This window comes from Falco punctatus (assembly GCF_963210335.1).
Source record: "Falco punctatus genome assembly, chromosome: 13".
NCBI classification, from domain to species: Eukaryota; Metazoa; Chordata; class Aves; order Falconiformes; family Falconidae; genus Falco; species Falco punctatus.
Genome location: NC_137593.1, coordinates 8,732,937 through 8,758,192, shown reverse-complemented (window position 1 = coordinate 8,758,192; position 25,256 = coordinate 8,732,937). Strand labels below are relative to the sequence as shown.

The 25,256-nt window shown below is 45.4% G+C and overlaps 1 protein-coding gene across 6 annotated transcripts in view; it reads right to left on the bottom strand.

The window, feature by feature from the left end:
- Nucleotides 1-4,592: 4,592 nt before the first annotated feature.
- Nucleotides 4,593-25,256, bottom strand: part of LOC308072740 (calcium-activated potassium channel subunit beta-2) — a 161,533-nt gene continuing 140,869 nt past the window's right edge. For 5 of the 6 annotated variants that reach the window (XM_080410041.1, XM_080410042.1, XM_080410044.1 and 2 more), the window contains 4 exons: nucleotides 22,380-22,490; nucleotides 15,714-15,884; nucleotides 13,069-13,264; nucleotides 4,593-6,729 (listed from right to left, as the gene is read on the bottom strand). In XM_080410041.1, the coding sequence (XP_080266167.1) occupies nucleotides 6,445-6,729; nucleotides 13,069-13,264; nucleotides 15,714-15,884; nucleotides 22,380-22,490 (763 nt within the window). In that variant the 3' untranslated portion in view covers nucleotides 4,593-6,444. The remainder of the gene's footprint in view (nucleotides 6,730-13,068; nucleotides 13,265-15,713; nucleotides 15,885-22,379; nucleotides 22,491-25,256) is intronic. The other variant, XM_080410043.1, reaches the window with a different exon arrangement.

Sequence of the window (25,256 nt, the reverse complement as noted above, 5' to 3'; positions counted from 1 at the left end):
AAGTGTGCTGGGTATTAAAAAGTACTTTTATAACTGAATATGGAATAACAACTGCAGCTAGGCAAAAAAAAAAAAAAAAATAGCCAGGTTGGAGACTTTAAGGAGAGAGATGATGAAACCTCCCACCTTCCTCATGTATTATCACATGATATATTCGAAAACCTACCCCAGGAGACTTTTTCTCAAACATTTTAGCCTGAGTTGTGTGGGAAGTGTTTTTTTCAGCTCCACAACACTTTAGCTGGTTTTTTTTCCTATCCTGCATATGGGGTGAAAAATGGATCTCCAAAATTTTTTGCAAGCTGAAAAAAATAAACTTGGGTCAATATAAAGCGCTCAGTGGAATAGTGGCAGAACACTCCATAAGGGTTCAAGTTTTGCTTGTGTATTTTTTTCGAAACCAAATTAACTTGTGAAACAAAACGGCATGTTAGAAACTATGTCTTTTAAATATAAAGCTTGTTCGGGGTGAACTGAATGGCAAAACCAGTTTTAGCAGTTTTCTGGTTTTCCCTGGAATGTATTAGAAATAGAGAACATTCCTGAACAAAATAGCCATAAAGTTGTTGGTTGGGGGCTTTTTTGCAACCTATAGCTGTGGCCGATTGGGCTGTGCTGTACTATGGGGGTGAACATATCTGCTCCCCTCAATCTGACCTGCCTGACTTCTCCTGGAGATGCTTCTACTTATCACCTGTTTTTCTTGAACTTCCAAAGTAAACAAACCTTTTCTGTGTTTTGGATGAGAAAGCAGATTCCCCATCTCTCTGGTCATCTTTTTCTATGAGTCATTGGCTGATCTTCTGTCTGGAAATGGCCACATTTTAGTATGGCTGGATGCAGAGTTTGCAGAGCATTTTAGAATGAGCATCTCTTACCCTCTATATTACAATAAAATCACTAGGCAATGAAATATGCTGAATTCTCACTTGAATAAATGTAGTTCAGTTAAAAATACATACTCACCTACCAGCTCCCTGTATGGAAATGGAGGACTACAAAAAGTAGATGGGCTTGTATGGAGGGTTCTGGTAATGTTAACACATTTTTTTTAATGTTTGGAGAAATTTGATTAATTTAAAAAATCCTGGTGTGAATTCACCTGGCAGCATTTCCAATTTTTTCACATCTCTTCTGAAGATAAAAAAAGTCCTTTGTGTGAAATGAAGTTCGTTTTACATTCAGCAACCACAGGTTGGGGCCAAAAAACATCAAAACGGCTTGTCAGGGGATGGGCATGTGGCCAGAGGCAGTGCGCTTTTGTCGGGCAGTGTTGCCTGCCACTCCTGGTTCGCTGCGATTTCTTGAAACACGAGAGGATACAGCTTGGGAGAGCCAGCTTGTGAGGCCAGGCGGTGTGCTGGCTGTGCTGCTGGGGCTGCGATGGCATGCCGAGCCCATTCACCAGGTGTACTGGCCAGGGGCTCTGCCTGCAGGGTCCTCCCTAATTTGCAACAGCTCAAACAATTGAATTGCATGGCTTGATCGCTCCATTTTGTGTAAAAAAAAAAAAAAAAAAAAAAAAAAAAGTGGTTTGATTTAAAGTGCACAGAGTACATGCATGTGAACTGCTCCCTGGAGCATCTTCTGAGGGGGTCTGCACCCATGGGAGGAGCAGATGTCTGGTGCCTGCTGCCGCATGCGACAGTAACAGTAACGCTGCTCCTTTCCTCCTTCCTGGTGCCCCCTGAGCCGGTAGCTGGTACTCTGAGGCAGGTGCTGTGCTTTGCTTTACTCATAGTAGTCATCAGTGATGTTCTCAGAGTTGACGATCACCTGAGCCCCGCTGGAGCCCAGCCAGGGCTGCTGCTGGTTATGTCTGTGTGACTGATTCTGCACTTTGCTGATGGGTGAGAAAAACTGAAGAAAGGAAATGTGTTGCTGGTCAGACTCAGAAAAATAGAATGTTCAAAATACTCAGTGAACCGAGCAATTGTAGATAGTTTTGTTTCATACCAGAGGAACTATTATACTTATTTTTCAAGCTTCCTTAATAAAAATAACCTACCTTCACCCCTAGATTTTAAAAAGCAACATCTATTCAAACTGAAAAATGGAAACAACTTGTTTTCAAAATACTAAACCACAATAATTCCTGTTTACCTCTGCTTTTCACTCTTTCCTGCACAACAAAATTAGGCAGTTTGTATCCAACTGAGATGTCTGGATATGCCACAAACCGTGGGGTTTCTTTCTGCAAAACAGAGTGCTGGGTAGTGACAAGTGTTCAGTGGAGCAGAAAAGTGAGGGTTTTTTTCACAAATCTTTGTGAGATGATGAGCAGGGGTTAGTGGAGAGCTGATGCTACTGGGCTCAGATGCTGAGTGTATGAAAAATTGGGATTGCTGCAAAGATATTGGTTCAATCCACTTGAATGGCTGCAGCTATTTTAATAAGGGCATGATTGTATGAGAAGGAAAATTAGCTGACCAATTTTTAAGACTGTATTACCTTGAAATTGCCATTCCCTTCAGAGGTTATGCAGCAGTACAACAGTACCAGTAAGGTCACAGCTTTCATAGCCAAAGAAGTGCAGGGATCTGTTTGGACCAGGCTTACACCAGGCAGTCCTTTCTCAGCAGCTTCTTCTACTGAGCTCTTCTGTGGCTGGTGGTGAGGATGGAGGTGAGGAGATGAAGCCAGCAACATCCCCAGCCTTGCCTTTGGACTTTGTGACTTTGTTCCCTTCTTGTCCCTCAGGTTTGAAATCACTGCATTTGTGTTTTCTTGAGATGTGCTGGCTCTTGTGTTTCCTGAGCCCTCTTTCTTCTCTGTATTCACCTCGAACTCACGCTGGAGCTGGGTATGTCACTCTGGGTACATTTTGTGAGAGAGTGATGTCTCCTCAATTAGGAAAGCTAAACCAAAAAAGCTCTCTATTGTCCTAGCTGGTGACATTTAGTAAGTCTGCTGCAAGGTGCCAAGTTTCAAAGTATTGCAGCAGGGATGTTCACGCTTCAGTTTTAGATTCAGCTTCAGCTTTAGAAATAAGACCTGACATAATCTAATTAAGAAAATAACTACTATTAAAAGGCCATGTGAATTTGACATCTGGAATACTTATGCATGTTTTAAATCCCACAAGAGTGCCTCTCAGGCTCCTAATGCCCGTGGATGCTGTGCCACCATTCTCATATTCTGGGGTTTTGCAGCACTGGTGGTTCCCAGCAGTTCTGAATTCCCAGCTGGGGCATCAAGAGGTGAAATGTTTGTGCTGGCAAGAGTCAAAACAGGGTAGATTTGCCTGATCACTGAATTTCCCTGCAATGTATTTCTCGTTGGAGCTGCCTACAGGACCATCAGTTCCTTTTGCAGGGGATAAAGATGATATTAAAATGGACATAAAGAAAGAAAGAGCACAGCTGGCATCGCCACTGAAACATTACCACTCTTTGGGGCAGCAGCACTTGTCAAAAATCTTGTTTGCAACACTAATGCTTCGGTGGGGGGTTAACTGTGCCAGTGATCAGATGGATAATTCCCTTTAAAATTATTGTTTTACCTCACTCCATCCAATTACTCAAGTTGTTTTGCTATCCCACAGATCTCTCCGTTAATGTCAACAAAATGATTATAGACTGCAACAGCGTCAAGATGTTTCACCCACAGGAGCACTGGTGAAATGTTTATGGCACAACGTGTTGAAAGCAGCGTTTGATGTGTAAATGTCAGGAATAATCAGCTTTCCTGTCACCAGAACCAAAGTGCCCAAACACAGGCGCTGAAAATGTCACTTGCATGACCAAAGAGCAGTTTTATCACAGGCAATGTAAATTGTCATGCAAATGGTCAACATCTGTGTCGAAGGTGGCGTGAAAAAGCCATTTTTTCACTTTTTTACTCTTTGCTGGAGGGGCTGTGCAGGGCTTCTGGTCTGTGGTGTGATCCATCCTTCGGCCTCGGGGTCGGAGCTGAGGGTGGGGAAGAGGGATGGGGGATGATGGAGGGTGGCAACGCCGAACACAGACCTCTCTGTTTGAGGGGGAATCAGCTTTACAGAGGGTGAGGCTGCACCCTGGGAGCCACCTGGGCTAGCTGGAAATGGATTGTGATGCCTTCGTGGCTGGGGGGGCTCACCTAGAACCTCCCTTCTTGGCAGGACCTGCAGAATATGGTTTTGTAACAAGGATGAGCGTTTGCAGCCCCTCACCCCTTGCATGGTGGGCAATGAAGTGCAGTGGTACTGCCGAGACCGCGGGCAGCCCAGTGCCCACACAGCAGGGTGGTGGGGTACCATGGCAGCGGGGCTGGGGTCCCCTGTCCCCATCACCCCATCGCCATCCCCCACCTGTGCTGGCACCGGGGCAGAGTCGTGCTTTCCGCTGGCAGATGGGTGGTTGAGTAAAGGCTGCTGCCAGGCTGCTCAGGGCTTTGTGACTCCAGTCCCACTGATGTCAAGAGCACCCAGACCCACTGACAATGTTTTCTGTGAATCCCACAGACTGATAAAACCCACATTTTCTCAAATAAACCCCAATGAATCCCCTGTTGCATCAGCACTCCTCATTTCTTGGTAATAGAAGCTACAAAAAAAAAAAAAGTCTGATAAACCAAGCCAGATCTGAAGGCAGAAGATATTGAAATCTGGAAGATTTAATTTAATATTTTTATTACATATTTTTGGAGCCCTCATTATACCCTCACCCTCCAGGAGTTTATTTACCTAAGGAAAATTATACTACTGATTACAAGATTGCAGGTTCATTTTCACTGCTGAGAATGTTTTTTTTTTTTTACAGCTCACATTACACTTGCATGACTTGTAAAGTTTTGTAACATCCTGAAATTTTTAATGCTACATTGTGGAAAGGTACTTATATATAGATGAACTAGCCAGAATACTTGCTTTGCAGTCTTTTTGAGGGGAGAAAAACTTAGTTTCTTGGATTGAGTAGGCCTGTAAAGGGTTTGTTTGAGCTGTTGGACAGTGCGTTCACAGGAGCTGCCTTGCATTTGTCCTTCAGGCTGGCTGCAAAGTGAGAGACTGAGAGAGGTGTCTTTAAAACATAAGAAAGGGAGTGCTTTCTATAGGGGAATAAAAATAAATTATGCAGGAATTGTGACTATAGTGTGCATGAAATTATACTGGCGAGATCCCTGTGGTAAATATTTGACAGATAGGACAACCATTTTAGTCAGAATCTCAGTTTTTACAATAAATCATTGCACCTGGGCCTTTTAAATCATAATACAAGTCAGCCAGCACTGAGTTAAGGTCAGGAGGGATTTCCAGATGTATTATGATGATTAGCCAACAATTCAGTTAATAGAGCCATAGAATTGGATGAGATTTTTGCCAGTTCCGATGTCACAGCAACAGAGACCTTTGACTGAAACAACATCATGAATATTGGATAAGATCCTGCAGTGCTGCTCCTCCATGTTATAATATTACCCAGGGATGAAGGTTATAAACATGTTATACCGTTCACTTTCCAGTGGGTAAAAACAAAGAAAAAAACCCCCATAATCAAGTTCCAATACACAACTAGAGATAATATAGCTTTTTCTTTATATATATATATCTGTATATATATCAAGTAAAAAAATCTAAAACAGTTGGAAGTAAAAAATGAAAAAATAGCTGATTGTGTTGTTGTTTTTTTCTTTACAGTGATATGGTAGCAAATATACAACAAATGAGTAATAAACCTTTACATAAGGAGCTCTGGTCCCACCTCCGTCAATAGGGCTCAGACTAGAATAGAAAATGGAACAAGGTGATATTTGGTTTTTTTGGGCTGCAGCTTCTGCAAGTGACAAAGATGATGTTGATAAGACAGAAAGAAATTATATCTCTAAATAAAATAAGTCCAAAGTTTTCCAAAAGACATTAAACACCATAGGGTACAACTTGCTTCTGAACTGGGGAAACAAACACAAAGCATCACCAAGTCCTACTGAGGCTGAAAATACTGTATGTTTATCCCGGCCTCAAAATATGTCCTGTTTGTGCTATCTTACTGTAAAAAAAACACTATCAATGATTTTTTTTCCTCTGCAGCCAGCAATAAAAAACCAAAGCCACAAATCCATTGAATGGACTGAGCCAGACACAAGACCTCAGCGTTGAGCGAGTGCTTGGCTGCCCTTTGTCCGGTGGTGAATTTTCCCCAGAATCCTTTATGCTGAAAATGTTAATTGACTAAGCTTAGCAAATGGTCACACTGAGCCCTATTTTGGCCATACAAAAGAAAGAAGTACTAGTCTCAGCATAAAACAAGATCATATAGATGGTCAACACAAAACAGTATTTTTTTTTTCAGTGGTCTGCATAATAATAACATGTTTGCATATAGAACAGCTTTTGCATTATTGCTCTACTTATAAGAATATAGTAAGGAACTTATAACAGACTTGCACGTTACAAACTTAAGGTTCTTTGGTGAAGAATGAGAAAACAGTATTTTCGCTGTAGTTAAATCTCAGGGTAGTTTTCTTTTTTTATCTGTTGATCCTTTGGATCCTCTCGCAGAGGAGGGAAAGGTACTGAGTCAGCTTTACCATCGCAACGATAGCGACCCCGCCGATCATCATGCAGGTGGGCCAGAAGAGGGAGTGAAACAGCACGTTGGAGCTGTACAGTTTGGTTAATATCACATTCTTCTGAACGCCTTCGGGGTCATAGAAGCAGGAGAAGCGTTGGTATTTTCTAAAGTTTTCCATCACGATGTTCACGAATGACATGGATTCCTCGTAATTCTTGCCGCACTTTGGTATGTACGAGCACTGGGAAGAAATTAGGGGGATAAAAATGCATCTCCAAGACAGATACAATGTCTGTTTTCAGGTGGCAAGCAGGAAAATCTCAAGATGATTATGCTTTTCATAGTGAGTGGAATACTATTAAGTTAATAATAAATATATCACAGACAAAACTCAATATTTTGCACATCTACAGAATTTCCCATTGGAGAACCTCCAAGAGCTGTACAAACATTAATGCTTTAATCTGCAGAGCAGCCTTGTGAGATAGGTGAATATATTATTACTGCTAATTTACACATGCAAAAATGGAACTGATGAAGTACCTCTTCATCTTAAGTGGCATGCATATGCTTGCAGTTAGATGGGTAATTGACTCTGTAAATACAAATCTGGTGGTTTAGATCTCAGTTGGGTGGGATCAAAGTGAACATGCTGGGCAGAGGCGAAGGCCGATGAGAGACCTTTATACAAATTTTCCCATGGGGGTAACGCCTTGATTAGGGAGAAATAGATAGTGTAGGAGAAAACACAGTTTTCCCACTGAGAAGCCTCGAGCTGAAGATCAGCCTGGATACCAGGGTGGTTCTTTGTATTGTTTTTCTCAACACTAGTGTGAAGTCCAACAGTTCCTTCTCTCTGAAGATGCTGCTTGAATTGCAATCTCAGTCACAAAGAAAAGAAGATATGGGGGTAGCTCTAGCTAACATAGTTTCAACCTGGCATTCCCAAAGAATGCTGAAGGCAGGCTAATTACAAACTAGGTTATGGACTCCATGCATTGAAGATATTCTATGGGACTTGTAGGACAGTAGCCCTGGGCTGTGCTGACCATTCCCTGCAAAGAGCTGATGTGGACTGGGGAGGTGATGGGCAGACACACCAAGACTGAGGCCACAGCTGAGTTTTGACCTAGAGCAGAAACGTCTGAATTGGTGGTTGCTGCTGCTGGTCTGGGAGGAGACTGATGGGAGCAGCCCAGGGCCCCTCACCCCTCCCCTCTTCTAGACACATCTGCCCCTCCACACCTGAAGGTTTTCTACACCTGCATAGGATTTTGATTAACTCCTTCAGGATGGGTGGAAATCCGTTGCTTAACTTCTCATTGAATGTGCATGGGGGGAGCTGGCAGGTCGTGGCTCCCTCGCTGTTATGGGGTGGTGGTGGGTCGTGCCATGCCCCCTGCCTGCGCTGCTGGGCCTGTGTGTCCTGGGTGAGCACCAGATAATTTAATGAGATAAAGCAAGTTTTGCAAAGGAAAAAAGATGTTTTGATTAAAATAATGTGACCCGTGGCTTTTGATTACTATTGTTTTAATGTATATATTTTATAAACGTTCCTCCATTCTTTTTCATGACGGTGCTGTGACTTCTTTATAATGTACTGCAACAAATCTCTAGTCCTAATAATGATCAAAAGATTAACCTCCTAACAGTATTTGATTTATTCATTGGCAAGTTTATTAGCACAGAATATGATTTCAAGCATGGCAGAAAGATTGTCTGGTGTTAGCAGACTGGAGCATTAAGGGTAGAGCATGGCAGTACTGCCATTATGAATATTTCATAGAGCTCTAGAAATTAGAGATGGAAAATATCAAAGCAGTAATATCTCATCCATCTTCCTGCTGGTGCAGGTCTGCTCCCTCCAGGTTATTCTCTTGTACTCTGCCCAGCTTTGTCTTAAATGTCCAAAGCCACATGCTCTCTTCCAGTGCCTAAAACTCTTTAATAAATAATAATCTAATAAGCAGGGGAGATTTCTCAGTGAAGCGTACCTCATTTTATTTTACTAAATTATGTGCTATCACTGTTGTAACAGCAGTATTTCCAGCTCAGATTATTTTTTTTTTATTGCAACATTGTGCTGTACATTTTTGTTTCTTGAAATTCCATGAAGTATATTGAGGTAGGAGATTGAATGAGGAGTTGGCCCCTCTTGTCAAGTCCAGCCCTTCCCCCTTGACAGAAAACAGCAGACATGTAAAGCACCAAATACTGACAGATTCCTGGATTCAAAGTCTGTGGAAATGTCCCAAGGGTGCAGCAGGGACAGGTCTGACTTCCTGCAAGTCCGAGTATTTCCCAAGCATTTTCAAAGAAGACCTGATGCTGAAGCAGAACTTAAGCTGTTCCCACCTACCCCTGATGTCACAGAGCCACCATCCAAGTTGGGCTGGCTGGGATGCCCATGACGTGAGGGTCTGGAAGTGTGAAGCTGTGAGATGCAGCTGTGCAAGGGAGGTTGGTTTACTTTGCCTCTCTGCCAGGCTCCTTGTGCTGAAACTGTCTCTCTTCAGGGTATTGTCTCCCATGCGATTGCCAGGACGTGGGTGCCCTTTACTCCATGTTCTATCTGCCCTGCTCAGGTTCCCTTGAGCTCCTGGAGGCATCTCAGCCTTGGCTTTGAGGAGGTCCTCAGCACAAGGACTCCCTCTGCGCATTAAGTTGCGGTTGTGGGGTGCTCCTGGCCTCTCCTTCCATGCCTCAGCTTCCCCAGGGGTAGCACAGGGCTGGCTCTGCCGTGCTGGTGTCTGCCCTGTTGCATAGGTCATTGGTGAATGGGTAGGTGGACGTGGAAAACGGGATATTTTGATGTTTTCTTTGGTTTGATTTTCATTTAGTTTTCTCCAGTGCATGGCAGGGAATTTTGTATCCACGATTCTTATGCTGTAACTGTTAACGTAGACTACTAACTCTGTGCCATCTTATTACACCTCTGCATTGTCAAACACTTAGAAATCTGAAAATCTGAAGGTAAACAATGTCTGGCTTCTACCTCAAGTGAGGATTCTGTGATACAATGTGGGAAAAGTGCTTGCGTTACTTGCAATCTGATCACAAGAAGGACATACTAGACATTTACAAAGAGAACTTGTTACTGAGTTTCCAGCTCTACTTTCCTGATTTAAAGGATTGGATAGGCAGCCTGTATGAGCTGCCCACCTCTGGGCTTGTCCAGTCCAATGTCCTGCGCAGCGCAGAGGTGCTCAGGGACTGGTCCTGTTGAGTTATGAATAGCTCCAAAGGTGGAGATTGCACATTTCCAAGCAAGCTGGGCACAGTTTCATCTAAATCACTGGCATTACAGTGAAAATGCTGTTGCCAGTAAAGCCCCCAGTTCAGGGGGTTACGTGACTCCCATCAGAAGTCTGCAGCTGGGGATTGTGTCCATGCTGAGCCTGGAAACTCTGACAAGATGTGCTGTGGCAATCTTTGTGAGAAAGTGGTCAGGGCATCAATTTACATCTCTTTTGGAAAGTGCAATGGGTTTGAACCAAGGGCTGGAAGGGGAGCTTTGTGTCTGTGTTGGCCTGATACTGATTCCAGACTGAATTCTCCAGTCCCAGTCCAGACGTGGGTCTGCTGGGAATGGCAGCTGTACATTGTTGCTTCCCCCTGTACCAGGCAAACTCCTCCCTGGGCTATAAATACCTGAACCTTCGGCGGGAAACCATGAGAACCCCCATCATTTCTGAGTCTCAGGCTGTTGTAACTGGCGTAACAGTGATTCTGGTGATTAAATCCTGCTTGTTATCTCACTTATGGAGCATGGGTGTAAAACAGCAGTAGCTCCAATGACAGGAAAAGAATCAAAATGATACAGTAGGAGATCAAAATGGGGCCTCTAGAATTGCTTTAACTACCGCAGCCCTTGCTCAGGGTGACAGCCTGGCTCCGTGGTGCAGGCACAAGGGGACATTGGCTGATTTACCTCTGGCAGAGGCTGTTGCAGCGTCTGACAGCTGAGGAAGGGAAGCGTAGCTGGCTAAGCTGCTATGGTTGTAGTATTGGCAAGGGGCTGGGCTTGTCCTAAAGGCTAGAGATGAAGTACACACAGCGGGAGCAACAAAAAGCCGTGAAAAATCTCATGCGCTTTCCTGGGAAAGACTTGAGCAGCTCGACTGGAATCTGCTTACTTCCCACTGATTCCCACCGGAGACTGCCGGCAGCACGCTGTAGATCTCAATATAAATTGCACCTACTCCTTACTGCACCTCGTGGGCCGACAGCTAGGTTAGACAGCAAGTCTCCTAGATTAATGATTATTTAAAATCCATGTGCATTTTTCTCCATCCACGCTAGCTGGCGGCGAGAGGAGAGAGACGGGCTCCAGATGCTGCTCTGCATGTGCGGCGGTGCTCAGCGAGGCAGAGAGGTTGGCGGGGGGATGCTGACGTTTTGAAGGTCACTGGTGCTGGCCTCAGAGGGTAAGCACCGTGCTCTGCAACGTCCCCAGTAATGTCAGGGCTCAGTGAGCCACGGATGATGCATTATTTTTTTTTGTTTATTTGGCAAGGAGGAAGATAGGAAATGCAGACCTGAGTAGGTGGATGGAGAGAGACAGCTAGTACCCAGCTGGAGCATCACAAAACAAGCCATGCCCAGGGCTGCTTGTCCTGCTGCACGGGGCCACTCTCCAGCTGGGGGAGAGGGAGCACCTGTCCAGGGAGCTGAGGTGGGTTGTGCTGATCAGAGCTTGGAGTCTCTGCAGATCCCAGCCAGGCACAAGAAGCCTGATTCAAAACTGCATTTGGATTCAGGTCACATAGACAGCAGCATGTTAGGAAAACCTAGGAATCCTCCTGAGAGCAGAGCTTAACCTGTAAAACAACCTTGGGCTGGAGAAGTATTAACTGTGCCTACATTAAATTAAGAGGAGGCGGCATCTGGGAAAATTTCAAAGTCCATTTCAGCAGGCAAAAATCATCAGTGACGAAATGTGGAGATTTATGTTGAATCTGTTGATTTGTTTGAAACCAGTGGAATGCAGAAATCAATCTGATCTCTTCTAATCAAATTGCGGCATGAGCGTCACTGGATTTTGCTTCTGCCCCAGCAGAAAGTGGGGTCTGTCCTGTCACAGGCTTCACGAACGGCGAGTGTCCCCTCTGCAGTGACGATGAGGGGAGGGTGGGGTTGATGAGCCAGAGGGGAAGGTGGCGATACTTTTCTCCATTTCACACTTCAGATCCAGAGCACTTTGTCTCTCAGCTACAGGAGCTAATTATCCAGCAGAATAACTGGCCCAGTGCAACCACGCCGTTCTTTGACTAATTTTAATATCGCTTCATCTTAATATGCAGAAGTAATTTGGTCTACTGAATTGCTGCCATAAATAGAACCACAATAGGTTACGTTGTCAGCAGCCTGAACTGAGGCTGTGCTGTTACGGGCTGTGCTTTGCCAAGTGCCCGTAGTTTGGGGTTCAGTGACCTTGGATAACAAAGCAGTTAATGCAAATCTGGCACTTGTAAGTTTAATGACTGAGCTGCACCCGGCTCACTGCAGCTTGCGGACTTGGGTACCCAGGCACTGTAGATACGAAGGAAGGAAGGTGGGGAGAGGGACATTTCTCAGTCCGACCCTGCCTTGTTACGTGGAGGGAGCAAAAAGCCACCTGCGAAGAGGCGGTTGCTTGCTTGGGTGTGATATACAGCACTGCGTCAGCTGCACAGCTGTGGCTGCGGGCTGGCGAGGAGAGCCTTCTGTGCATCCGCTGCGTTCGTTATAGCCTCCAGACAGGAGCTGTCTCCATCCCACCTGGATGGAGTTACGCTGAATTTTGTACTTGCTGAAGCAGAGAGGAATTCTTCTGCAGATTTGTTAAAAATAATTTTTTTCGGTTCAACGTCTAGAATCAGGGAATTTGTGCAAGAAAGATGGGCTGGCCCCTTAGCTTATACATGCCCCAAAGCCAGGCCTTCTATTTTTCTGCTTCTGCTTTTATCTTGACAGTCCCTGCTCAGTAAACTTTCAGCATCTTTGCACCATAAACAGGGGTAAGTGCTGTGCCTTGAACCCAGCAGCACAGCTGACTTCAGCAGAGATGCTCAGGGCACAGAGTTTGTCACCAGAGATTGAGATGGAGACATGACTGCTGTTAGACACGGAGCCCTGGTCTCTCCCCGTTGTCCTGCCTGGCCCCGCAGTAATAAAGCTGTTTCTGTTCTCACTGCCGCAGATGCTCGGTGCACATCACTAGGGGTGTTTGCTATCATGCAGTTGTACCTGGGTGGGTAGTGGGTTGTCCGCAGCTCCACAAGAGTATCAATGTGACAAGTGCTCAGCGCTAGCCTGCGCCTGTAAAGCACTTCCAAAGGATGAGGGGAGGGTCTAGCCCCCGGGGGACATCACCCCTTGTGGGACCAGCTGCAGTCCCTGCATGGGATGGAGGTGGAAGACTGCCCCCTCTAGAGATGCGAGCTCAGCTTGTGCACTGATTTCTGCTCTCCGAGCTCCTGTTTTTACCAGCGAAGCAGGAGGTGGAAGCCTTATATATTGTTTTAAAGTGAGAAACGGGTATAACAAGATCAGCCCTCCAGAAACCCATTTAGGAAGAAATTTTATTTTGTGCTCCTACCTCAGAATTAATTTTCATTGTTTCCTCGGTGTGGTAAAGCAAAAGCTTCTGGCCAGAAGAGGTGAGATTAACGTACACCTGGAGGCAGGGGTACTGCGAGATTTTCCAGCAGTCTGGGCCGCAGCTAAATGAGCAATTGAAGGTTTCTGTGATGGATGCATTGAGAAGCGAGCACTGAGCCTCCTCTGTCCAGACACTGAGAGGGAAATAAAAGAGATGTTAGAGCATGGCTAGAATGGGCAGTAAGCACTAAACGCAGCTCAGGCTTTCCATATACATGGGTGCATCTTGTAGGAGATGGTACATGTTGTAGGGCTTTAAATGAGGGCTGGACTTTCTCACGTTGCAGACAGTGTATTACTCTGTAGTATCCAAAGTTTGTGCTTTGGGCACAAAAGTGCCTGATTCACTTATGTCTTATATATAAATGAAATATAGCTCTGGAGAAGGTATTTTTGAAGCCAAAGGGAATTGGCAGAGATATCAGAGAAGCAAACTGAGCAGCCTGCCCTGGGAGAGCACAACGCATGCAGTGCTGCATGACGGGACACTGTGGACCAAGACTTGGTGGTTAACCACCAAGTCCAGTTCAATTTAAAGGGGAGGGTGGGACAACGACTTTGAATTACCAGGGTACATATACTCATATGCATGAAGACACAGTAACACACAAGTGGTACCGCATGCAGCTCTGCCCGTGGAAAGGCTGTTTCTAGGGGCAGCTAGCTTGGCTTTCTGTAAGTGAAGTCAGTGCTTGTCATCATTCTGGAGGCTTTCAGCTTATCTCCAATTCACCAGAGGCTAAAAGTGGAATGATGGAGCCTGGGTGTGCACTGGCAATGTTCACTTGGATTTCTTGCATGTATTTTAAAACCTACGGCTGTATTTTCCTTAGGGAGCAGTGAGAAGGGCACCCTGAGGGCTCTGTGAAAAGCCCTTTGGGTGCTGGGGGAAGGTTTCACCCTAGGGCTCCCCTTTAGTCCCCCTCACCATGAACAGGCTGAGGGGCTGCTTTGCTCCCTGCCAAATGTACAAAAGGCTTTACGTGGTAAGTGATATCAAAAATTTCTGACTAATTCTCTAGCTATTTTACTTTGGCAGTAATTCTGCTTGCATATTCTGTTTTACATTTATAATAAATTATGCTATGATTTCTGGGGGGAAATTAAGTAAAAGGATTTTTAATTTTTTTTTTCCCCTGCCAGGCAGTATTTTGTTGGAGGGGTGTCGCTGTCTGTAAAGGGGAATAACCCCTGAGGAGATCTGGCTGTGCAAAGAGAAGTGACAGCAAAGACTCCTTGGTTGTCATCTTCTCACTTTCACCTTTCTCACTGCTGTTTTATTCATGCACGGGGCAATAAAGTAACACCTACCTACAGCAGACTTGTGAAGGTGGAATATTTGGTACTTCATAGGTGCTTTGATATCTTCTGGCAATTTTTCACATAGTTTGTAATATAAATCATCTCTTTCCACATGAGCAGTTTTGACCTTAGCAGCCTCTGCAATTGACCCTGATATTGCTGAAAGGTCTGGGAGAGAAACTTGGAAAAGCAAATGCTGGTGGATACTTAAAAGGTCTTGATCTCTGTTTTCAAAATCTAAACTCTGCCTGGATTTAAAAAGGGACAAATACCTTTATTGCACAAATAAGATGCTGCAAATCAGTACAGTTCAGCCTCAGGCATCGCTACGTTTTCCTTATCATTGCAGGGTCAAGAAGAAATACTGTCCTGCAGGTGCACCGATATAATTGAGGACGTTCATACCAGTTAATTCCAGGCACTTATTGTACATGCCTAAAGAAGAAGCCTGTGGTGGATCAGCCAAAACGTGCCAGGTATTGGCCACTGCCTCAGGGGTGATTTTGGACATGACAGACTAATGTTTTGATCCCCGGTTACACATTTTTCATTATCCTAACTCCACTGATCAGGGCAGAAAAAGCATTGCTGACAGTCTTATTACAGTTGGGGCTAGATTTTAAATAGGGCTGGTGCTTGAAAACTGATTTCAAATGCTGCTAATGAATCACAGGCCAAACTTTCTGCTCCGTGGCAGAGAAGGAAGCCAGAGAAAGCCTCAGAAAAATTAAGTGCAGTGTAGAAATGATGAAAGATGATCTTTCCTTTTCGGCAAATTAATACATTTCAGGAGGATTTCACTTGTTAAAATGAAAGTAATAACCTACATGGAAAACGACATGCTACAAAGCAGCTTGATTTGTTTTCCAAATTAATTCTCCATTCTTCGTTTGAAAGTGCGTTGTTTCTGAAGCCGCTAAATATTTTTGCTGTTTTCTCCTGAGTTTGGGCTTCGCAACAACAGCCCCTGGGAAGCTTACGGGGTTCAGCAGACTGCCGACCAGATGATATGGATATCATACTGGTGCTAAACTCTGGCAAGTCTAAAGCCTATGGGTCAATATTTTGTCAAACAGGGATCTAATTCTTCCCTTGCCTATGCTGGTATTACTCAGCTTGCTTTCGTTGTAGTGATGCCTAGTTTATATGGGAAGTGCAGAATCAGGCCTATGGTGTCCAAAGGAAAACTTATAAAACTTTAGCAAAAAAAGCCAAATGTGTAAGCCAAGTGAAGTCATCTGGAGCAGAGAGTGTGAGACAGGGTAACCATCATGAAATTACCTTTGCATGTAAGACCGCAGCAGGGTGATTCCCAGGAGAAAGTACATCATGATAGAACACACCATCATGGCCAGCCCGAGGAGTATGGCCCGGTCTTCTCCGGCTTTTAGGGCTGTGACTGTTTTCCTTTTGTCCAGTAGATCGTGATCCCTGATTTTTTGGTAAATATTTCTGAGGTTGAAAATAATACATTCTTATGTGAAGTTCGTATTTAATCAATGAAGCCTCTACAAGGTGGGTAGTTCCACCTCCATACCCATCTCATGGGAGAGAAAGGCTTAAGGGTCCTCGGGTGTCCTTTTTCATCGGATTCACTCTGACCTGGTGGAAACTTATTCATCTCCAAAATAAATTACGACCATTTCTGAAAAGGTAAAAACCCCTTATAGCAAATATAAAGATTAGACATGTGTGCCAGCTCAGTAACTCCTCCTTTGGTACAGCTTCATTGGTTCAGCTGAGTTATACCATAGGTGAATGTGACCTGTCAATGCCACCTGAGGCCACTAGAAGATGTTTAGGTATATGGGGTGTCTTTCTTCAGCTGCATGTGGTAACAAGTCTTATGTCACCGTAGGCAGAAAATAGCCTGAAGAAAGTCGGCACTAAAATTATCTGAAAGGGCCACGTCCCTCTCTGATCCCCTACAGACTAGTGGCTTGGGTAATTTTCCGCCCTGAGTGTGATTCAAAGCTCACAAAACACTATGGGGATTTTGCAATTGATTTCTGTAGGGTTTTTGATTGGGAGCTTATTTACTTTATTTATAAAATAGCTTTCTGGAAGCCCAGTTAGTCATTACAGTGAAAACCCTTGCAGAAAATTATCCACCGGAGCTATTTGTTCTGGGATTAAAAAAAAAAATAAAAAATACAACAAGCCGTTCCCCCTTCAGCAAAGAGTCCTTTGCATTTTCTAACCATAAGTCCTTCTTTCATCTCCGAGCCTTTGATGATTCAGTGGGTCACGAGGACACAATGGTGAAGAAGGAAATATTTGAGTACATTTCAAACACACTCAAACTTTGTGGGTTTAAAATGTACTTACAGACCTGCGGCTGGTCAAAATCTCCTGTGTTTTCTGTTACGGTTCTTTTGAATCATCCAGGCAGCACCCGAAGCATGTGAACCGCACGCCTCTGAGCCCTGGCACCACCATAACATGGACATAGTAGTACACGTGGAAGAAGTTCCTCTTCTCCTGTCTGCAAAATGGCAGGTGAGTAACATCAAAATCACTTTGGGCTCTAGCAAACCCACCACTCATTTAAGCTGAAACCACCAAGTTTCACTCAGCCTTGGAAAAAAGCACGGTGTCACACCAGACATATAACTTACATTCGCTAACAGGGACAGAGAAATAGAATTGACAGAAGTAAAGTCATACGTAAACACAGTAGAAATGAGAAAATAGGTTTAATCATAAACTCCCTGAAACTGGAATTGAATTTGTGTTTCGATGATGACTCATAGTCAGGAAAAGCACATATGGTGTGGAGTTTTATAACAACAGCCTTGCTTAGATGGTACTGCAGTCAATAGTCTCCCATTCCTAAGACCCCTTGAGGCTTCTTCATCCAACTGTATTTACATTTTTAGATGTCCATGGTTTCTCTTCAAAACCATCCTTTACAGCTTGTCAATGTTTTCCTAGTTGGAAATGAAATGGTAATTCAGCCTGTCAAAATTTTCTCCAGTGTTGGGGAGAAAAAATATATCGTGAACTGGCAGATGCAATTGCCTTCAAAGAAGTAATGTAGAGTAATAATCTAATGTTACTTTTCTATTATTATTTATCAAAGTGTGTTTAACTCTGAGAGCTGCTATTAGGATCTGCATTGCTCCCAAATGGAAGCAGGCAGGAAGGCAGAGATTGTCATGCAGTTCCAGCACATTAACCGATCACACAGCATAACTTATGTCAGCGCGTAGACATAAAACAGACACAGTGCAATTGCTCACTAATGTCATCAGAGCAGCTAGGACATAAAAGGGATACAAATGGACAGTTTAAAAACAAATAGCTAATTGGGAATGGTTACAAGTGCTTCCCACGTGGCCTTGAGTTGAGAAACGTGCAATGAGAGGTAAAAAAAAAAAAAAAGGGATGGACTGAAAGGTATGTTGTAGAGATGATCTACCTGGTGGGTGACTGGCCAAGGGGACAGTGCACGGTGACCACCTGCTGGGCACGTGTCCTGTGCTCACCTGCTGCAGTAAATAACGCCCTGTCTCTGGGGTTGTGCTCGGAGCACCAGCTTGGTTGCTCTTCTGCAAATATTTGTTATTCAAAGCCCCAAACAGAAAAACTGGTAGCCTGGTGCACCATGCTGAGGACTTTTTTTTCTCCTGAATCCCTGCCAGGAGCCAGCCTGGTAACAGACACGCCAAGGCGTGTGGTGGCTTGGCACGTGCCAGCACGTGAGGCACCGGCCCTGGCACAGCCCAGGGAACACACTGAGTAACCGTCCCTCCTCCTCCTCCCGCTTGTGCCTGTACCAGGGAGGCACCAATTTTCTCTGTATGATGCTGGGAACACCTGCTATTCCCAGGCTTGACATTTGTGCCCCCGAGAACCTGGTTTTGGGGGATGTGACCCGTTGTGCAGAACATTTTGCCACTAACAGAGCAACCTCAGCATCTCCCTAGCTGGGCTGGCAGCGGTGCCTGCACACGCGTGTGTGCTGCTCTTGGCGGGTGTGTGACATTTTGTGTACGTGTGAACTTTTGGCACAGCCCAGGGACCTCTTTCTGCTCGGTGAGCTGGAAGAGTGTCGTGCTTAGCTGGCTGGTTTTGGATCCCAGGGCTGCACAGCCACAATTAGCTGACTGTTGCGGTGTGTTTAAGTACAGATCACTGCGTTCCAGACACTGCTCGTCTAGGCGACTCCGTCTAATACTTGTGACTACCTGTGACAGCTCCCCAGATATGACACTGAGGGGGTCTGTCTGTTTTTAAAGAAGTCCCAGCTGTCAGAAGATGGGATCTCTCTGCCCTGTGCAAAGACATTTATTAGAAAGGAAGCCCGCAAGGATAAAAGGTCTTTGCTCCCTTGGTCGTTTCCAAACTGAGGTTCTCCCCTGCTAAATCTCCGTGCTCCTTTTGCCAAATTGCTCAGAGGATATGGGCTGGCTGCTCTACCCGGACTCAGCTGCCAGAGAGGGAATCTCAGCCATGACCGTGCCTGCAGGGAACAGAGCAGAGATTTCCCTCTCCATATCTGCCTGCACAGCAGCCGTGCAGGGATCCCTCTGCAATGTGGTCAGCAGCTTTTTACGTGATCTCCAGAGGAAGACTTAGGGAGGACCCGTGTGATGAAATTAGGCAACCCAGGTTGTGTTAGCCTGAACACGAGACAGCCAGGGAGAGTTACAATGCCAGTCTGAGCTCACCAGCCTTAATAAAGAAGTTCTGCGTCTTCTGTAGGGTTGCCCATATTGGCTGCACCCAGGACCTTTGTTTGCCACCATGGGGTACTTGGCATTTTAGTACTTGCTTATGCGAAGGACGATGCGTACCAACTTTGCTGTGTGCTCTGCTGGCACAAGACTGCTCTGCAGCGCTAGGGATATGATTAATTTATTGGCATGTATTAGGAATGGTCCTGTATGCAAAGAGTTTGCAACTGGGCACTGCCACGTAGACCAGGAGTGACTAAATTAATGCTCCTTCTGTCCCAGTACAACAGTTCTTATTTCACTCCAAAATGGGTAGATCTAAGAGCTCTGCAAAGGGGGTCAATTTCCTCACTGGAAAGCTAAAGTAGCCAGGCACCTGCAATTACTTAAAAACCCCAAACAACCCAATAAAACAAAACAAACAAAAAAACCCCCCAAACACAAATTACCTACCCTCAGATTCCTTCCCTTGCAAATGAACCACGGTGTGGTGTTGAGGGAGCTGTTACCTGCTCTGGCACTGCGTGGTCACAGGGCTTGTCAGATGAGGATGCCTGCCTGCCTGAGTCATTCAGAGTGACTTTGAATTCACATTCACTTCTCTGGTATCACAGTTGTTACACAGATGTCACTCAAATTACCTCACGTTGAGGTGTTTACTGATATCAGAAATCCTTGAATGCAAGGGTCAAAAAAACCCTCCTGTTTCTTACCCGCAGAATTTACAGTGCTCAGGAACTTTCCTGCTCAGAAGCCAATTTCTTTACATTTTTCTTTATGGGGTATATTTAGCCACATCACTTTTTGTTATTAGAGCTATGGAAACAGGACATCTCTCTGGAGCTCTCACAAAAGTCTCAGTCATGATTGTAGAAGGATTCCTATTGATATGAACGGATTTCATTCACTAAGTTCCTTCCCTGTCCCCCACCACACTGAACCAAACCAAACCAGTGCTTTGGTTTTCCAAGCTTACAGTTGTGGAAAGCCTAACTGACAGCTGCGAAGGAATGAGGGCTTGACTAGGTTTTTCCGAAGCATAAAAAGTGGCAGTTAGGGAACAGTGGACATCTAAACCAGCAATGAAATATATACGTTTTGGGCTTGGTCCTGCAAAAGGAGATGCCCGAGATGTATATTCCACCCAGTATGAGGTGATTCCTCCACAGCAAGTGACCCATTGCTGCACAGGTTATTATTACGGTACAATGCCTCAAAAACCTGTGGTTGCAGCATGTGTTAGGTGACAAGTTTGCTGCTCCATGACAGTTTTCCTCTCTGAAGTTTAAAGAACAAAAATTCCTAGGAAGGGGTCACATAGGGGAAGCAATTGCTCTAAAATGCACTGCCTGTTTGATGTAGCGATGCTGCTGGTGACCTTACACATGTTAAAATCACTGGGAGATGAGTTTCTCCTGCTACCAACACTTGCTCTGTGTTCACACCTCTTTTCTGCAGTCCTGAGGCTGTGGTCAGCACTCTCCTATTTCCATTTTCTCTTCCTCCTTTTCCCACCTGCATGTTATTAATCCCTCAGAGGGCATGAACAATTCCTTCTGCACAGCTCTGCAGAACCACCCACAAAATAAACCCACCAGAAGGCTTGAAAAGGCACCTGAAAATAGCAGGGCTGGTGTGTAGGTATTGAGATGCTGCTCCCCACCTCCCTGTTTCTGCAGGCAGGCAGGGGCGAGCTCTGCCCGGGGCTGAAGCTGCTCAGGCACCGACGAGCCCTGCTCAGCACAGCCACAGCGTTAGCAAGTCTTGCTGAAAGGCAGGTGTGACTTGAAGGCCATGCTAATCAGGAGCACGTGGCTTCCAGCCAGCCCAATGTGTGGGCAGGTGTCTCCTCCAAGTGTCTAACCTTGGACCATCCCCATCCTGTCCATGACAGTGTATTAACACAGAAGAACATTAGCCTGGGGAAAATTCAATTAAAAAGGAAACTTGCAGAAGTACATGAGGCGTTTAGATAACTGGCTCCAACTGAGAGTCCATGGGAACCTGCTGCCAAGCTGGCCTGTGTGGCTTCAAAATGCCTGTTTGGGATTGCATTATCAAAAAAAGCCAAACACCTATGCAGCCCTTGCAGAAAAGTTCAGCAAATGGGCCAATTCTCCAAATAAACTCGGCGTCCTGAGGGCAGCTCTGCTGCCTGAACTCACGAGTGCATTTTTCCAAGCAGATGTCAGCAGTAATGTCTCATTAGAATAACTGAAGAGCGTGTTTTGCTAATTGGCACTGTAGCTACATTGACCTCTGGTTTTGTTTCGCCAGTCTGATTTTTTGTGATTACATTTAGTAGTGACTGCAAGAGGAACTGAAGGAGAGGAGGCAAGGGAGGGAAGGGGGATAGAAAAGAAAGGGAAATGTGTCTGGTTGCGACAAGGCAAGCTGTCCAACAAATGTCACTACAAAGGAGAGAGGTTTTGGAAGGATAAGTCTGAGCATTACTGCAAATTGTTCTTTCATCAGTGACATTTAACTTTTTTCTTCCCCGAGTGCTGCCTTTGCCTGTGGACTCAAAATTTCTCTTTCCCATCCTTCTCTTCTGTGTAATTCCCTGCTCCCCTGGGAGATCCACTAACTCATTCATTCCTCTGTCTCCTTCTGCTTATTCCCTCCAGCAACACCACTTAAGTGGGTTGGTGGCTACCAGCTCACTTTCATGCCACTTGCTGTCTCTCAGCTATTGTGCGATGTATTGCACACATGCGCATCCTCACACACGTGTGCATATAAACAGAAAACATCTCTGACAGCTGCATGCATCATCCAGATGTGTAAAAGTTATGTAGGGCAGTGATCTGGCTGAGGGACAGGAGGCACGGTATGTGTGTGTGTTTTGAGCAGGGTGCAGGAGCAGTGTGGGCCAACAGCTGGAAGCAGGACACTTGCAACTGGCATGAAGGCTTCATGGGGGCTGAAGCTGCAAACCTGAGGCTGGAGATTAGTGTGCTTTTCAGTGTGCGATGTGTGTGCTGACCTCAGAGATGGTCACAGTGTGCTGCTGATGTCCTGGGAACAAGGAAAACTTTGGCCATGGCTCTGGCATTGTCCCTCTGCTCTGTTTTGGCTTGGCACATTAACCCTGGCACTCATCAGCTGGTCCTGCTGTCATGGAGCAGTAGCTGGCAGGGTTGGAGGAAGGGCCAGACACCCTTTGCATCCCTCCTACTTCTCTAAGTGCCACCACTGAAGAGAAGCTACAGGCCACACTCCTAAAGATTCAAACCTGTAAGAGACAATCAGCATAGATGCCTTTTACCTTTTCTCATCATGTCTGTAAGATGTAGAACTTCGGCCACTGGTCCAAATAAACATTTTAGAGGATTGCCCAGTGTTGGCTTTGCTTGCTGCAGTGGGACGATGGAAGGACCTGGGGGAAGAGGGATAATTTTTGTCACTGCCCATCCAATGTGGCAGACCACGTTATATCCAGTGTACCAAATCCCCTGTGGCCGTGCCAGTGTGCTCTGAAGATGGACCGTTTGTTAACTCAAGGTGAGATGTGAAATAATGGGGATGACAGACCAAAGTGTGGGAATGAAGGATAAATCTCATTAGCCCCACTGGTAAAATGTGATCCTGGGTACTGTACAGGCTTAGCTATGCTCCACACTGCATGGACAAGAAATCATCAGTAGTTTAAGGAAAGGTAGTAGCTACATCCAATGTTCTTATGGCAGTGTTTCTGGGGGACAAAGTGGCTGTTGTTTAAGCACATAAGTTCATTACAGTTTTTTGGTTGTACTGCAGCTCTCAGTAAGGTGAGGCTCCCCAGGAGCTGTCTGGATGAGGCACAGCTATGAGACATAAATGCAGCATTTTGTGGAAATGTAACTGACGTGAAAAAGATTTCTTTTCCCACAGATAAGTGGCTGTCCCAAGGCCATTTGGCCAGACCAGTTAGAATCCTGCCCAGGGGCTTCTTTGTTTCACAGCAGGGTATGAGACCTGTTGCCTTCTCTCAGGGTCTTCTGAAGAGGGGGAAAGTCTGAGGGATTACATTCTAAGGACTGAATTTGACCCTGTACTTTAATTAGATCTCATAGAATCAGACATACAGAGTTGAAAGGCTCTCGGGAAGCGTTGCTGCTCTCTTGTCCTGGTTCAAGGCACACTCGCTGTATCTACGTTATTCCTAGCAGAGTTTGGTTACGCCAGATCAACTGCATGTGAACAACTATCTTTCCAGATGGTAACTTCATTGCCAGGCTGGAAGCACAGGCTATATTGGACTTGCTGGTGGGGCTACAGGTCCCCTTGTAGCTCCTCCTAATCTGGTCCTTGTAGTATAGTGAGACTCCGTTAAAATCTCGATCTCTGAGAGCTGCCTGGTGAGGGCTGTGTTTTGCGTTATTCCCTGGCACAGCACATTGTGCTTTTACTGCATTCAGACCAAAGCTTAAGAAAAAGAAGAAATATTACAGATATTGAATAGTTTAATGCTGAAGTTTTTCATTGACTGGGGGCCATCCTTTAGTTCATTCAAAAATAAACCTGACCGCTGATGCTGTCAGTGGAGAAGGCACATGAATTCCTCAGTGCTCCTTGTTAGAAAAAGTCTGTCACTTTTTTTATATTTGCACATAATCATGCAAAGGGCTAATTTCAGTATTTGCATAGTGGTGAACCTGGGAGAATACTTAAATCCTGTAGAAATGGCTTCAGGGGAAGACCAATGTGGACAGGGGCCAAAATCCATCTGTATGTGGACAGGTTGATGTGTGCCAAGGGACTGGGATGTCCATCTGGAGTCAGCCCAGAGCCCCACCACGGGGTCTGTCATGCAGATCCAGGCCAAACTCACATCTCCTTTGGGCTGTTGGCTGGGCAAACTGGCCAAATGGGTGACCCCATCACCCCCACCCTGCTGGGATACTGCTGCCATGCTCAGGGATGCTGGCTCGGCCCTGGGACTTGCAGGCAGGGACCTCGCTTGAAGTAAGAGATGGCAGTATCTGATGAAGCTTTTGTGCTGCATTCATGCGCAGCAAATCATACAAGAAGGGAAATGGAAAGAAGGAGGGGAATCTCCCCCAGCCCTTTCCCTGACTCTGTGGTCATCACTGCAGCTCTGAGAGCCAAAAAAGACCTTGCTTTTCTTACAAGCACTGTAGTTAAGTATTGGAGAATAAACAAGACGAGGCACTTCCTCCCTGAAATAAATATAGTTTAAAGGGTGAAATAGCATCTGCCAGAGTCTAATCAATATAGCCACCGACTAAGAAGTGTTTTTGTAGCGATGTTGGCCAGAAATTTGGGTTGCAGGACCTTGAGTCTAATCCTCCCTCTGGTATGTAAGGTTGCACTCACACTGCCACAGAGAGCACAACAGTGACCGCCAAGCCTGCACCAAACGAGCTGGTGTTTCTGCATCGAGCAATGGGGACGGCTCAGAGCAAATATCCCAGGGCCTGGAGACCACATCGGATATTGGAGGGAGACCTGTCCCAGGCTGAGTCCCTTAATGCTGGAAAATAAAATTACATGTTTACCACTGCACCCTTTAGGGTGTCATGCATGAGCTGCATGACAGGAAAGCCTGGCTGGCTGCGCTGCCACAGCCAGAGTGGTCCTGGAGCCACCAGGAGATGGTGGTGAATGCTATTAGAGAGTCTGTTCTTAATTAAGCAAAACTCGGGCACACATTAGAGGTGATCAGCAGCTCCTGCCACCTGTCTGAGTCTACGGGGACACCTGGGCAGGACTGCCTAGGCAGGGAGGCAGATTTGCAAGCTCCAGAGCAAATTGCAGGAGCACTGCCAGGGTGAGAGGTGGGTGAGAAGGGTCTGTCCCACCCAGGGGATGCCAGAGGAGGAAAAGGGCTGTCTCTCTTCCCGCCAAAGTCAGAGTGATTTCAGACTCCTTTACAGTGCCAGTGCCCTGCAGCAGTCCATATGTGATAGCATTAATGCTGTCTGCTTCATTAGTTGGGCAATCCAAGCTAACCATCACTATTTAACACACAATTGCATGCCTAATTTTGTGTAAAATCGTGACACCAATGACATCACAGCAGCTGTTCCAGAGGTCAAATGTAAGCAACTGAATTTCTTGGCTCCTTTAGGCAGGGGTTAGCTGTAAGGTAAGAGCTTTTGTGATAGTAAAAATGCAAACTCCCCAAGACCCTCCTTTGAAG